Genomic DNA, 17,120 nt, shown 5'->3' on the forward strand with positions numbered 1-17,120 from the left:
AAAGGTGGAGCTGTGGTGCTCCAATCAAAAAAAGCGTACACAGATGAAGCTATCAAAATACTTTATGATAACACTACATATGTGGAACTTTCGGAGAACCCTACGGCCGGGTACCAAGATAAATTGGCTACACTCCTTTCTGGAGCATTGAAAAATGAAGTTATATGTAAGGAAGAATTTGACTTCCTTTACATTAAACATCCAACCATGCCAACCTTTTATCACATCCCCAAAGTGCATAAGAACAAAAACACTCCCCCTGGAAGGCCCATAGTTGCGGGAATTAACTCGTTATCATCAAACTTGTCCCATTATTTGGACATAAAATTGCAACCCTATGTATTACAGTTAAAATCCCATCTAAGGGACTCTACTGATGTCCTTCAAAAACTGAGTACAGTGACATGGTCAGAGGACCTAAGATGGTTAACCATCGATGTACAATCTTTGTACTCTACAATTCCACATAAAACAGGCTTGCAAACAATAGAGAAAATTCTTTTAAAAGATCTAGAAATGACCAAATTGGGCAGGGAATTTATGCTTGACAGTATCAAATACATCCTTGAACATAACTTCTTTGAATACAACCAGAAGCAGTACCTACAGGTACAAGGTACAGCCATGGGGACAAAATTTGCCCCGGCTTATGCAAATCTCTACATGGGGGATTGGGAAGAGTCATTTATCTATCAATCTGAGTTCAAAAAGAACGTACTATTCTACCAGAGATTTATAGATGACCTCCTATTCATTTGGCAGGGTAACTCCTCCAGTATTGATGAATTTTTAGTTTTCATACAGGAGAATGAGTTTAACCTCAAATTCACTCATCAAACAAATACCACCACTATTGAATTTTTGGATCTAGTGTTAGTGGGTATCCCTGGCAAAATAATACAAACAAAGACACACTTCAAAGAGGTTGATGCCAACAGCTATATCCCTCAGACCAGCTGCCATCTAACAAGATGGAAAGAAGGAGTACCTTATGCACAATTTTTACGCATCAGAAGGAATTGTACCAACTTAGAGGACTATTGGGAACAAGCATCTATCCTAACAGAAAGATTCTTAGAACGAGGTTATAGTAAAGAACTGATTGATACAGCTAAGATCAAAGCTGGGAATAGAGAAAGGGAAACAATGTTAGTTCCCAAGAAAAAGTCTGAAGATGGTAAATACCAACACTCTAGACCTTTCATTACCCAGTACAACTGTGAGAATTACAGTATAAGAAAGATATTGGAGAAACATTGGGGGATTTTAAAAAATGACCCTATCCTGGGTCCTGAACTACCGACTAAACCTGAATTGATATTTCGTAGAGCCAATAACTTGAAAAACATCATAGCACCCAGTAAAGTGGTTACAGGAAAGACGACTGTCCCCAACCCGGGTAATTTTATTGCCTCCAAAGGCTGCTTTCCCTGTTCTAAATGCATCTGTTGCGACTATATGGAAAGAAAACCCTTTAGCTGTGTGATGCATACAGGTCGCACATACAAGCTCAATCAATTGGCAAACTGCAATACTGAGTATGTGATTTATAGGATCACCTGCAGTTGCAAATTATCTTATATAGGAAAAACAAAAAGACAGGTAAAAATCAGAGTGCAAGAGCACATTCGAAATATAAAAAATAAAGTATGTACACATAGTTTACCTAGGCACTATAGGGACAAACATGGGTCAAAAATTGACAAGAACAACTTTTCGTTTACTATTTTAGAGCACATTCAGGTAGACCAAAAGGGGGGAAGTAGAGATCTTACATTATCTAAAAAAGAAACATTCTGGATCTATACTTTAGACACTCTAACCCCTAATGGACATAATGAAGGATGCGATATTGTCTCTTTTTTGTAAAAAGTGCTGTAATGCTATGTTTTTATGTGAATGAACGGACATTTATTGTTGTAACCAGCTCAACCAGTCAGAATATGTTATTGATTGGTATATCATGTTATAATCGAGCAGTAGGTTAATTTAGTCAAGTGGATTGGATTTCTTGTAATCAGCACTGAATTAAACAGCACTGGGAAGAATTAACATAGATTTCAGTATCACAATAGATTTAATCAATTGGGTAGGATTTATATTTAAACTCATTAACTTTAGTCTCTTATAATGGTTAATAATTAAATTATATTAAAATGATCATAATTAAATTGGATAAACCAGATTAATGTGAGTTTTTCAAGGTTATCTAATATTATTAATATATTATTAATTTATCACATTAAGGGAAACACCAGTAGGATTATTAATGGGCACATTTAGGAGTAATTAGTAGGTAAATTAAGTAAGCCTTATGTCAATTAATAGTCAATTGACCTTAACACTAAATCATGTGGTCTCAAATTTAGACATAATAATGTCAATTAATTAGGTAGGTTATAAGTTTAATCACGGGGTTTGCAAGGATAATCATTAAATCAGTATCAACTATTCACGGTCACTTTATTAATGCGCATTCTTTCTGTATGTAGCGCAAATAAAATGCACATCAGCACTAACACTGACAAGAAATTTTCATAGAAATATAAAGGGTTCAATTAAAACATTGATCACCGTAGCCACAACAAATTTTATGTGCCACCATATCTTCATGGCGTTTTTCCGGAAGCGGAGGCAATGGAACGCAGGCCGGGATCACAGTGAAACGCATGGATAATGAATGCGTCCACTCTGATTTGGAATAATATAATTAATAAACCATATGCACCTAATAGGTAGAGTTTACATAGTGTAAATGAGGTAATGTTAAATATATACACGGTTTAGGTTTGTCACTACAGATGCACCCAACCGTTCTCATTGCCCTATCACTTCCGCTAGACAAAGCGGAAGCGAGGGCAATGGAACGCACGCCGGAGACCGCAGTGGAACGCATAGACAACGAATGCGTCCACTGCGGCTAAAAAACAACATTTAATAAAAATTAAGATTCTTGGGCACTTGTTAATAAAGAGACCTAGTCACAGATTCTAATGAATCAATGAAAAACAAAGCAGAAAGAGGCAATTAGGCACTAACAAGCTTCACACATACAGGAAGTGAATATATCAGGCTGAGAGTACTTAAACCCCCCTGCCCAGCATGATGTTACACTGCTGTTCAGGAGAGGCTGCTACTATTCAAAGTAAGTTACAATGTTTCTGTTCTCTGTAACAGTATTCTTTAGTGAGAATCTATACACTGGAGGGCTGAGTTGACACATAAATGTTGGTTCATATTAACTATGTTTGTCATCATGTTGTAATTGGGATAGATTATGAGAATCTTTATATGTTTAAGGTCCCATTTTGTTATTCAATGTAATCTAATAATGAATCATTCTCTGTCATATAAATTGATGCAAATGCAGCTCCATTGTAACATGTGAGCCTGGGATTCATTTGGAAAATAGCACATGATTATCATCAATTGTTTTATAGGCTGAACATTGTAAAGGTGGTTATAGCTAATAAAGACCACAACAGCATAATCCTACAGTTTGCACTCCTATGAGGGTATGTACAATCAATTATTTTTCTGGCCCTTTTTTGGAGCGAATTATCCCCCATCTGTATAGGGGATTAATTGACGGATAAAATTGATATATATATATATATATATATATATATATATTATAGGCTGGACCCGTGGTGAATATTGATACATTCAGCGTGATCATTTGATTTTAAATCCTTTTTTGGTATGTACTTATTAATATTTAAATACCAGTTTGGACTATTTGCAAGTATTCTGTAGTTATATGAGGCACAATTGTATGGAAATTCTCCATTAATGTTATTATTGTATATACTGGTAACAATATATGACCATTATATATGGTCTTTTATCAACTCTGTAAATTCTAGCATCTGTATTTTTGCAATTATACATCACTATTAAGTTGATTATGTCCATATATGATTGTTTCCATGAATATTAACGAGATCTATTTAATCCATCTATATTAATCCATCTATATAGATCCATTTAAATTTCATGTACCACCCCCCCTCCTTTATAGTAGTGGATTATTTAATTACCCTTATTATGCAATTAATTAATTAATTTTCATTATGATATGGTTCTTTCAGAAATTGATTGTGGGACTAATTATACCGTAAAAATCGGTTTTTTGGCCCCTACTTTGATTGGTATGTATCAAACACTATTTTCAGATTATGATCAACATGGTATATTGGAAAAATAATTTTTAATAATCTTCTTATTCGATTCATATCTATCAAATAGACATGAACCCCTGATGAAGTCCTTGGGACAAAACGCGTCGGGTAGTGTTTCTTGTGAAAACATCAGACATCCTGTATAATACACCATTTGATGGGATACATTGTCTGTTATCATGTCTGCAATAACATTGTAAACTGTATTTTTATTATATTTACCATTGGATTTTCATGTAATAATTTCCGTTCACTAAAAGTATGATGTACTTGGTGAATATGTGAATAAAATCTATTGTTTTTATCACTTTGCGGTCATAATCTGGAAGGATATTGTATGTACACAACATTTCTAGCTCCCTTTTGACATTTTGTATTGGTATCCTCTTTATGTACTCTATCTAACAGGGAGTACGTCATTTAGGTTTGGAGCTCTCACAAAGCGCATTATTAGGTCTACACCCTTTTCCATATATATATATATACACAAACTTTGTATCCTGATAATGGGTGCCGCTTTTTTGACTGATCGCTACGCTGCGAACGAAAGCAGCTAGCGATCAACTCGGAATGACCCCCTAAGTCAGATCTTGCTTTGTGGTCCCAACATTTTATATCTGGGATAAGCCAAAACAATGCTACCAAGATGAATGTTTTGTACCAATTCCAGATACTTCCTATGTTTCACCATACTATATGTCTTCAAATCTTTTCAATTTCATACCACTCAATTTATTTGGGCAAGTCAGCATCCTCAAGTGCATCTCAGAGTCCACAACATCTGGGTATCCAGGCAGGGGTGGAGCGCAAGCTCCGGGTGCTGGAAAAGATAAAGGGCGCGCTACTGCCTGACCAACCCCCTCTCTCCATCTGCTATACCATGGGCCGCTGTACAGGCAGCCACAGAGCAGGAGGAGGAGAAGCAGAGGCGCGGACACTGATTCTGACTCAGAGACTAAGTAGGGTACAATGCAGACCAGAGGAGATAGCAGGAGATACTGACAGCCAGCACATGCCGCAGCTCTGCCGCCATCATTATACGTCTCACTGTCTGCTTGTAGCTGTGTAGCAGGGTTATTTCTGTCTTGCAATACCTCTTTCTGCCCCACCTGCTGCAGCACCTCTTTCTGCCCCAACTGCTGCAGCACCTCTCTCTGCCTTCGGCTGCTGCATCACCCCACTCTACCCACCTGCTACAGCACCTCTCTCTACATTGATGCTGCAGCACCTCTCTCTGCCCCAGCTGCTGCTGCAGCACTTCTCTCTCTTGGCATAATAAGTGGCTCTACTCTGGTGTTACGTGTATAAGTGGCTCTACAGTAGTATAACATGTATAAGGGACTCTACTGTGTGTTGTAAAGTGTATAAGGGGTATTACTGTGCAGTGTAATGTAACGGACACTACTAAGTGGTGTGATGTAAATAATGGACTATACTGTGTGGTGTAATAGGTACTATTATGTGGCCAAGCCCCTGTCCCAAGAAGCCACGCCCCCATATTTTGGTGCACGACTTTGATACGCACTGTCCCTACATTAAACATAGGGGAACACAAAGAAAACTTCCACCCTTACCTCCACAAGGTAAATTTAGGATTTTTTCTTTTCAAATGTAACATGCCACCACATGTTGGCCAGGCCCCCAATTCAGTACAGGGGAGGGGGCGCCAAAACATACCCTTGCTCCGGGCACCATGGCACCTAGCTACACCTCTGTATCCAGGTGTATTTTAAATACTATTATCTCTCTGCACAGCTTTGTCATTGCATTTTTTGGAATAACCCAGGTGTAACAGCAACCTGTCACAGCAATCTGCCCCAGCCTGCGTTCACATACGCCAACCTGATGCAGGTGGGCGGTCGTGATATGGGTTTTGCTTGAGCTGCCAAAACAAAGAGTATTGAATAGCACTCTTGCATTTGCTAAACACTTAAATCACCCTTATAAAATCCACAGTTATTAACCATATGTAGTATGGGCCTCTCAAGGCATGTGAATTCATAGAGCACAGAGATAACGATGATAAATTTGTAAGATTTATTGAGAAATAACTCCAGGGTTAGGCTACAAAGAAAACAGGTAAGTAACAAGACGTACAATTATGATATGCACAAATTGACTTCAAGAAAATAAAATACATTTTCAGAACCTTAAATTAACTTATTCTGAGGCTTAGGTGATCTAGGGTAGAGAGACCCCATGAAACAGAAGCTGGGCCCACTCCTAGCACAAAGATACTCTCTTTAAGAGTGACCATCAGCAGTGTGTGCTTCTGACCTACATAATTCCACAACCCTTCCTTCCTCAGTAGTCCCCACCCTACAGGCTGAAAAACGACAGTCCCTTTGACCTCACAAAAGTCTGACTAGATGTAAGTTTGGCTGCCTCTGGAACCACTAAACTCATATCTCTCTTGCTTAAGGGACATGGTTGAATAGTCATACCTTTTAGTAGGATATAGGATCCCCTGACCTGGCTAGGCTTTATGACAGGAAGCTGACACTTTGCTGGCCTGTTTCTCTGTGTCCAGGGTCAGAGCAAGGGGCTCCCCTACTGTGAAAAGCAACACTGCCCCAGGATGTGTAATCTTCAAAACATCCTAGTTCACAACCCCTCACACACACCCTCCCCCCCCCCCCACCCCATTAAGGCTAACACTATGCAGACATAGTTTTGAAACTAGCAAAACAGACATTCATGAAATATACATATAACTCACCTCCAATCATGACACATGACTTTGAGGAATTACCATAACTTATGACAATGCCACACCAAGTTCCTCTAGAATCTGGGTCCATATTGAGGCTGAAGGTCTGGGGCTGATCTCTCCTGCTTCCCTTCTCTCTTATGGGCTCAATGCCCATAAAAGGTTCAAGGTCACCCAATAGTCTCCCACTCCATCATGATTTGGAATTCCACTTCTTGAACATTCATCCTTTCCCCCCAACAAATATTCCATCATTCAACTCTCTAGAATTTCTCTTGGTGACCACTTGTCAGTCCTTTCTCACTATTCAATCTATTATTAGAAGGTCTGTGGCCCTGGTTGTCCTTTCCCACGCTAGTTGCCCCTTCACTTTATTATTTCCTCCTCTGTCCCATATGTCTGATGGACCTAGTCACACCTCTCTTCCTTTCCTTTTCCCTGGTTCTATTTACTTTCCACAGTACCAAAATGAGTTGTATAGTATTAACACTATTGCCAATAATTTAATTTTGCATTTCCATTTTCTCTGCACTATTGACCTATGATTGTGCATTTACTGCTTGTTTCTGTGTACATCATTGACCTCTAATAAATACAATTTCAAAAAGAAAAACAAGACATTAATTTCCACTGCACACTGCAATGGGTCAGCAAAATAGATATACATCCTACATGATAATAGAAATGCAGAGATCTCAGTTACATACATTTGCAAATACACAATAGTTATATTTATTCTGGTGGACCTATATTACATAATAAAAGCTCCAATTTGAGTCAAATATTCATGTGTCTCTAAATTGAGAGCCAATTCACCTGGAGACATCCCAATATCCACCAATACAGTACAAGGATCAACATACCCTCCAGCTACTGACTCCGTACATGCCTCTATGAACAGTGATACACAGAATGAAAGTTATTCATAAACCATTCATTAGACAAGAAGATATATGACACACAAACAGCACATTGCAATTGGCCAGCAACAGAGAAAATAATCCTACATAATATTAATAATAATAATAATAATAATACAGAGATCCCTGCTACACACATTTGCAAACATGTGGTAAGCCACCAGCCACCAGCCACGTCATGATGTTTCTAATCAGGTAGTCCTACATTACATGATAATGGCCCCACTTTGGATCATATATAAATGTGTTTCTAAATTCGTAGCCTTACCACAGCCCTCAGGGTGTTCGCCAAACTCATGGCAGTGATGGCTGCTCATCTTTGATGGCAGGAAATATGGATACTCCCTTACCTTGACAACTCCCTTCTTCTTGCACATTCTCCAGGGGTCCTTCACCAACATTTCCAGGTGACAATATTGTTCGTTCAGAGTCAGGATGGCTGATAAACTGGGCCAAGACCTCTCTCATCCCGTCTCAGAGGATGCTCCATCTCAGAGCTCTGCTGGATGCTCTCATATTGGCTAAAATCTTCCAATCTGGGCAAGGGTTGGTTGCCCATTCTGGATTGCACACTGGGTTCTTCTCATCACAGATGCTAGCCTGGGTGGGGAGCTGTCATGGGCAGTCACTCCTTTCAGAGCCACTGGTCCCCAATGTCCTGGAACTTCGGGCAGTTTACTAGTTCTTTCAGATGGCTCAGGACCTTCTTCATGGTTCTCCCATGCAAATACAGTCAGACAACATCACAGCAGTGGCTTATATTAATCGGCAGGGGGCACTCGCAGTGCCGCCACAATGCGGGAAGTAGCTTAGATTCGTGCCTGGGCAGAACTCCATCTTCCATCCATCTCTGCGATCTTCATCCTGGGGGGCCTCAACTGTGAAGCAGACTTCCTCAGTGAACAGGATGAGCACACTGGAGAGTTTTCTCTACACCCAGATGTCTTTCAGCTTCTTGAGAACAAATGGGATCTTGTGGACGTGGACCTCATGGCCTCCAGACACAACCACAAAGTACACGTGTATGGCTCCAGGACAAGGGATCCGGACACAACCCTTGTCCTGGATGCCCTAACAGTCCTGTGGCCCTTTCATCTGGCTTATCTCTTTTCTCCACTATTTCTCCTTACAAGAGTTCTATGCAAATTCAAATAGGAAGGCGGCATGATCATGCTGGTGGCTCCGGCATGGCCCAGACGCCATTGGTTCATGGATCTTCAGTGTTTCTCCATAGATACGCCCTTACCTCTTCCTCTTTGACTAGACCTTTTATCACAAGGTCTCTGTCTACACCCAGACATAGCTCGCTTGTCTTTGTCGGTGTGGTTTCTGAGTCATCCATCCTAAGGAATAAAGGGTTTTTTAGTGTGGTTATTCAAACCATGCTTCATTCTCGGCAACCGGCATCAGCTTGCATATATTACCATATCTGGCACTTTCAGTGGTGTACTCAACGCCACTATGATACTCTGGTATTTCGGATTCCTAGACTTCTGGCATTTCTACAGGTGGGCCTTATTATGGGACTCTGCATTGCATCTCTTAAAGTTCAGGTCTCTGCTCTGTCCATCTGGTTTCATAAAAGACTTGCTCCCTTGCCAGATGTCCGTACCTTCCTTCAGGGGGCACTCCAGATTTAACCTCCCTTTGTTCCTCCAGTGGATCCTTGGGATTTGTCCTTAGTTCTTTGGGCTTTGCAACAGCCTCCCTTTGGAGCAAATGGTTGACCATGAAGATTTTCTTCCTCTTGGTAATCACCTCAGCATGCAGGATATCTGGGTTGGGGGTACTCTCCTGCAGTCCCCCCGTATTAATTTTTCATCATGACAGGGCTGTCCTTCGGACTAAGCAGGGATACCTACCTAAGGTAATATCCAAATTTCCTATCAATGTGGTCCATGCTCTAAAGATCTACGTGGACCGTACCAATTCCATTAGGAAAACAAATTCCTTGTTCATTCTCTATGGATTCCACAAGCATGCCTGGCCAGCCAAAAAACAAACCTTGGCTCGTTGGCTCTGTATCTCACAGGCTTACACACAGGCTGATCTTCCAGTACCAAGTACAGTCTCTGCTCATTCTACTCGCTCTGTAGGGCCATTGTGGGCAGCCCACAGTGTTGTGTCTGCTGAACAACTATGCAAGGTCACTACGTGGTCTTCTGCCTACACATTTCTTAGGTTCTATGCCTTTGATACATTTGCCTCTCAGGATGCAACCTTTGGATACATTGTCCTCCTTTCAGCTTAGAAGCATTCCCTCCCTATAACAACTGCTTTGGGACATCCCCAAGGTTAACCCTGTGGAGACTATGTATCCTGAAGAAGAAAATAAGAGTTCTGGTAAAACTTACCTTCATTAACTCTTTTTCTTTGAAGTCCATAGGATCTACAGGCAGCCCATCCTGATGCACCTAGCTTCAACAAGTTACATTTCTCGGTCACCAGTTCCCTTCTCCTGCAAGTGAGAGTGTGTTTCCTGTGTGTACCATTCTTCCTTCTCTCCTCTCCAGCTCCTGCTCTAGGCTTGTTAACTAAAACTGAAGAGCCTGAGCTGTGGGCGGGGTATGAGGGGACGGGGATCCAGTGCATCTTGGGAGGCTGAAAAGCTTTGCAGTTTGGTGCCTGAATCTTGGTCTCCACCAAGCATACCCCAAGTTTAACCCAGTGGATCCCATAGACCTCAAAGAAAAAGATTCAATAAAAAACAGTGAGAAGATAGATCAAAGGCGATAACAGATGAAATTGAATTGTGATATACGTCACATGTTAGGGTGTCCTTTCGGATATTCACTCTTTCAATTGTCTCATGATATCCAGATGTCAAACATGAAAAAAAGAAAGATGGTACACATGCATGGGTGGTATTGCTTTAAACACTGATTGAACAACCTATAAGTGTCCAGAAAAGAGAAGCCTATAGTGCCGGGCCCAATTTGATAGTAGATGAGGATAGTATCTCGCCACCACTCTACCGATATTTGAGGACGTACCGAAACTCACATCAGAATATATAAGAACAGGTGTATAAAAGGTATCTTTAAAAAGCTGTATCCCACGTGATGTAAAACAGAAAGAAAGCTACTCCAGAAGACGTACCCCACTCACTTGGGAGGGGGATTATTTCCACGTATAAAGGTATCTTTCAAGCCGGAATCAGGGATAGCATCCACAATAATTCAAAAAGATTTTATTAAAAGTTCATAAAACGGCAATAAGAAGTTTTTCTATATGGTTTCCACTCTCTGGTCTGTACAGAACATGCAGGTCAGGAATGATAGACAAAAACTGATGTAATCCGGTTTTACACCAGTACTGTCATGTTGGACACCTTGAAAAAGACCCAGGAGGTCGAAACGTCGTTGGTGAAACCAGGTAGTGAGTTTCCATCATTTTTATTTAATTATTTTGTTTTTTATGGGACACCACTTTTGGAGTATGTCCAACATGACAGTACTGGTGTAAAACCGGATTACATCAGTTTTTGTCTATCATTCCTGACCTGCATGTTCTGTACAGACCAGAGAGTGGAAACCATATAGAAAAACTTCTTATTGCCGTTTTATGAACTTTTAATAAAATCTTTTTGAATTATTGTGGATGCTATCCCTGATTCAGTCTTGAAAGATACCTTTATACGTGGAAATAATCCCCCTCCCAAGTGAGTGGGGTACGTCTTCTGGAGTAGCTTTCTTTCTGTTTTACATCACGTGGGATACAGCTTTTTAAAGATACCTTTATACACCTGTTCTTATATATTCTGATGTGAGTTTCGGTACGTCCTCAAATATCGGTAGAGTGGTGGCGAGATACTATCCTCATCTACTATCAAATTGTGCCCGGCACTATAGGCTTCTCTTTTCTGGACACTTATAGGTTGTTCAATCAGTGTTTAAAGCAATACCACCCATGCATGTGTACCATCTTTCTTTTTTTCATGTTTGACATCTGGATATCATGAGACAATTGAAAGAGTGAATATCCGAAAGGACACCCTAACATGTGACGTATATCACAATTCAATTTCATCTGTTATCGCCTTTGATCTATCCTCTCACTGTTTTTTATTGAATGTTGTTTTGATCTGTTATTTGGACAGATCTGTTGAGGATCTAGATTGGGTTGACAACTCTTTGCACCAGGAATTTACACTGCTATATTTTTTACACAAAGAAAAAGAGTTGACGAAGGTAAGTTTTACCATAACTCTTATTTTTTCATAGAGATACATGTCTCTTTGGTTGGCCCATTGCAAATTGCTGGGAGAAAATGATCTTATTATTTCTTTACTAATTTAACTCCTCCCTTACACACCCCTGTGATGGGTCAATTAATTTATTATGACCAACTACCATTCTGTGTATCAATTTTTATGTTTAAGCAAAGAAACATACAGAGATGTTGATGTCCAAGTAGGTCAAGTTAGATGACCCTGGTTCCATGTACAGGTCCAAAATGATTGCAGATTTTGAACATTATCTCATTGTAATTTATAGTGTTGGTCAGAAGTTCATTGCTCAGGCCAAGCAGTATGGTGCCATGGGGCACAGTTAGTGTACTAGAAGTATAAATACACATACTCAGGTAAAGTCTTCACCAGTCCCAATCAAAGTCTCATAGATCAAAGTGACCTCACGCACATAGAGGTGCATACCCACATACACATTTTGAGTACTGCCATGAAAAAAACCCAATCTGCAAATTGTGGAATTACATTTTAAAAATGTAAGTATCTTTTCAACACATTGTCCATGGCTCTCAAAACCTGTTTATTTCTCAGAGTATAAACTAGAGGGTTTAGCATTGGTACCACCGCCGTGTACAGCAAAGAGAGAAATCTGTCTTGTTTTTGAGACACCTGTGAATCTGGGACCATGTAGGAGAAGAGAGCTGTCCCACAGAATATTAATACAACAGTGAGATGAGATGAGCAACTGGAGAAAGCCTTTACTCTGCCTGCTGAGCTACGGATCTTTATGATAGTAGCAATTATACATGTATAAGAGACTAATATCAGCACTAAGGGCGTAAGTCCCATAAATACATTTTCCATAAATAGAAACATCTTAATGCCTGTAACATCGCCACTAGAGAGCGCTATCATGGCTTTCAGATCGCAATAAAAATGACTAATTACCTGAGAGTTGCAGAATGATGCATTAGATATCAGCACTGCATAGATTAATGAATTAAAAATGCAGACTAGTGAGGAGACAGAAATAAGAGTAATACACACATTATTGCTCATAATGGTTTTATAGTGCAGAGGGATACAGATGGCAACATAGCGGTCATAGGCCATAGCCGTTAGGAGTAAAAACTCTGACACAATACAAAACAGGAAGAAGAACATCTGTGTGATGCATGCTGGGAAGGCAATTCTGGTGTCACCTGTTACCAGGATAGAGAGGAATTTGGGAAGGACGCTGGAGACGTAGATGATGTCCTGCACTGAGAGGTTGCAAAGGAAATAGTACATAGGAGTGTGGAGCTGTGGGGTCACATATATAAGACCAGTGATAATCAGGTTCCCCAGCAATGTCAGTAAGTACATTACCAGGATCCCAATGAAGAGCAGAAGCTGAAAGCCTGAAGAGATGGAGAACGCCAGGAGGTGAAATTCGCTTTGTACTGTGCAGTTTATGAGATATTCCTTCATCCTTCCTCAGGAAGCATCACAGAGTAACCTGATAAGGTCAGTAAGAGGAGAAGGTCATCTAGTGCTACATTCAAGTTTGATAATATATTTATAACGTCTGAATTTTAATCACAATCTCGGCACTGACATATCCTGGTCATCCACACTGCAGTTATGTGATGAGATTTATCAAAATTAAAACAAGCTACAAATGGTAAAAAAAGCAAAAAAGATCACATCTTATTATAAATATGTTGTGCAGGGGGAGTGTAAGAGAGAAGATGGACCATGTGCAGTCTCAAGGGAAGTGGCATCTACAGTACTGGAGCTTTTCTCCTGGTCATGTTAATTGGAAACCTTGGAAAAACATAAATTAAACTCAAGGTTTTTATTGATCCATAATTGACAGGACATGGTCAGATATATTGCAGAGACCTATAAACCCTGACTATTATTATTATTATTATTATTATTATTATTATTATTTATTTAAATGACACTACAAGGGTTCTGCAGCGCCTAGAAAAGTACATAAACCAATCAGCAAAACAAGAAAATATACATTTATAGTACAAGACAATGTAGGACAAGTACATGGTATATAAACATAGATTAGAGAACACAACACTAAGATAAGCATCAGAGTGGCAGAAACCGAGAGTGAGGTGCCATTTTAGGTAGTATGGAGTACAAGATAGACTAGGTAAGAGAAGGAAAACACATGAGGGGAGAGGGCCCTGCTCATGAGAGCTTACAATGTAAAGGGGAGTGGGCAGACAGACAGGGTTGTCACAGATGGGGTAAATATTGAGCATGGAACAGAGTGTTAGAATCAGAGTTGGCTGAGTTTGATGAGGAAGTGTGTCTTGAAAACCCATTTAAGAGGTGGTCTGCATTTGTTGAGTAAAGAGGTGCCTTCTTTGGAGTGTAGTGTTGGAGTGTAGAGGAAAATAAGGTCAGATATGTAAATGGGAGAGGACTGAGTGAGGGTTTTGAAATTGAGTGTGAGAAGCTTGAATTGGACTGAGAAGGGGAAGGGGAGCCAGTGTAGGGCTTTCAGGAGAAGGAGGCTGACTTAGTACATTTGGAGAGGAAGATAAGCCGGGCAGCATTGAGGATAGGTTGGAGAGGAGAGGAGAAAGGTGTTTGTCAAGGAGGCCAGGTAGGAGAAGATTACAGACCAGTCTGGAAATGACCAGTGAGTGGATGAGGGTCTTAGTAGCATCCAGGGTAAGAAAGGGTCTGATCCTGGAAATATTTTTGAGATAGAAGTGGCAGGACTGTGAGAAGTACTGAATGTTTGGTTTGAGGGAGAGGGAGGAATGAAGGATAACACCAAGACAGCGCACTTGGTGGCTAGAGGAGGTAGTAGTGCCATCAATAGATAAAGAAAATGGGGGAGGTGAGGTTGTGAATTGTGGGAGGGTGAGCTCAACCTTAGGCATGTTAAGCTGAGACATGTATTAAGAATAGCAAAGATACAGTTGAAATGAGGAGGGAGAGATCAGGGAAGGAAAGGTTGATTTGAATAACATTAATATAGAGATGATACTGTAAGTCAAAAAAGCGAATGAGCTAACCTAAAGAGGACATACAGAGAGAGAGAAAAGGAGAGGTCAAGGATAGAACCTTGGAGGACACCAACTGTTAGGGGAAGAGTAAGAGAGGTGGAGTCATGAGAGGGGACAGAGAAGGAGTGGTCAGAGAGGTAGGAGGACATTAAAGTGATTTCTAGCTACTAGTCACTGACAGACTAACCTCCCAGTGCTGATCTCTCCACAGGATATATAGACACAGTGACAATATAATACAGCTCAACATAAATAACATGATTATTGTTGTAACAGATTTGTGTAACACCAGTGACTCCTGCACTTTAATTACAAACCAGAGTCATTTGTATATGGGTTAAGCAATTGTATGTGATAGTTAGAGGCATAACATTTACAGGTGTAAAAAGGAAGAATGAAACCCTTATAATGTACATGGTAAATCCCAGAACTATTGATGTTTCATTGTGTTCTGAAAATAGCCAACAAACCGTATCTTGGACGAGAACAGTGGAACAAAAATGTGACATATAAGTGTAATATAGAGGCACGTGGTTTGCTACATACTGTTACATATACAGTATATAGGTATGTACAGGGTTACAGGGCTACAGTATATATCAGCGAGTCATTTAGACCTATAAGCCAATCTCTATACTATTCTGTATTGTTACCAGAAGATCCCCAGCTGACAAAGGGGGTCATTCCAAGTTGATCGCTCGCTAGCTACATTTAGCAGCCGTGCAAACACATAGTCGCCGCCCACGGGGGAGTGTATTTTCACTTTGCAAGTGTGCGAACGCCTTTGCAGCGGACCTCTGCAAAAACATTTTGTACAGTTTCAGAGTAGGTCTGGACTTACTCAGCCCTTGCGATTACTCCAGTCTTTTTGGTGCCGGAATTGACATCAGACACCCGCCCTGCAAACACCTGGACATGCCTGCGTTTTCACAACCACTCCCAGAAAATGGTCAGTTGACACCCATAGACGCCCTCTTCATGTCAATCTCTCTGCGATCGGCCGTGCGAACTGATTCTTTGTTACATCGATCGCACAGCAATGATCCGCTTTGTACCCGTATGACGCACCTGCACATTGCGGTGCACATGCATGTGCAGTTTAGCCATTTTTTTACATGATCGCTGCACTGCGACAATCGGCAGCTAGCGATCCACTCGGAATGACCCCCCATGTGTGTGCAGTGTGTGAGCTTACCATCAGGGTGTGAGATGTACAAAGAACATAATATGGATATCGTAAAAAAATATCTTATATACAAGTATATTATCCATTACTTACTATTGTGGCATATTCATCTGTGATCAGAGTGCCTTTAAAAAAAAGGATGAAAACAGCATCACATAGCCGGCAACAATTCTGCTAAATGTATAAAGCTATTCCATAGCACGTAAAGTAACAGCATGTAATGTAGCAGTGCATAAAGTAACATAGTACATAAAGTAACATAGTACATTAAGTAACAGTACATAAAGTAATAGTACATAAAGTAACATAGTACATAAAGTAACATAGTACATAAAGTAACATAGTACATAAAGTAACATAGTACATAAAGTAACATAGTACATAAAGTAACAGTACATAAAGTAACATAGTACATAAAGTAACATAGTACATAAAGTAACATAGTACATAAAGTAACATAGTACATTAAGTAACAGTACATAAAGTAATAGTACATAAAGTAACATAGTACATAAAGTAACAGTACATTAAGTAACATAGTACATAAAGTAACATAGTACATAATGTAACAGTACATAAAGCAAAAGCATCAACTGGGACAGCATTATGTAATAATTATTGCTACAGTATTTCATACATTACACTTGAAAGATAACAGCAACAAGTCCAATCAATGAAAGTGCTCCTGTCCTTTTTTAAGTTAGTAGAAACAGAACACACAGACCTAGGTGCTGATCATAGTAATAACGATGTAACTACTAACAGCTTCTAGCAGAGGGATTACAAAACTTTTGTAAATTAGCCTTTGTTGTGGTACCCCAAACTTTTAGAGCCCAAGGCTTGACCCCCAATATATTATTATGCACTATTAAGTCACAGCTGGAGTGAGGGAATGTCTAAAAAAATGTTTTATA

General features: G+C 40.0%; 1 protein-coding gene and 1 long non-coding RNA gene across 2 annotated transcripts; one reads left to right on the forward strand and one right to left on the reverse strand.

The window, feature by feature from the left end:
- Nucleotides 1–2,868: 2,868 nt before the first annotated feature.
- On the forward strand, nt 2,869–4,156 carry LOC134957165 (uncharacterized). Its single transcript, XR_010186510.1, has 4 exons — nt 2,869–3,145; nt 3,441–3,515; nt 3,639–3,700; nt 4,092–4,156. It is a non-coding gene; the product is annotated as an uncharacterized LOC134957165 (long non-coding RNA).
- An 8,372-nt stretch (nt 4,157–12,528) lies between these two features.
- On the reverse strand, nt 12,529–16,335 carry LOC134958870 (olfactory receptor 5J3-like). Its single transcript, XM_063941573.1, has 2 exons — nt 16,300–16,335; nt 12,529–13,498 (listed from the first exon to the last, which is right to left on the reverse strand). The coding sequence occupies exon 2, from the start codon at nt 13,468–13,470 to the stop codon at nt 12,529–12,531; it is 942 nt and encodes a 313-aa protein (XP_063797643.1). The 5' UTR covers nt 13,471–13,498; nt 16,300–16,335.
- Between the last annotated feature and the right edge of the window lie 785 nt (nt 16,336–17,120).

This window comes from Pseudophryne corroboree, chromosome 9, assembly GCF_028390025.1.
Source record: "Pseudophryne corroboree isolate aPseCor3 chromosome 9, aPseCor3.hap2, whole genome shotgun sequence".
Lineage (NCBI taxonomy): Eukaryota > Metazoa > Chordata > Amphibia > Anura > Myobatrachidae > Pseudophryne > Pseudophryne corroboree.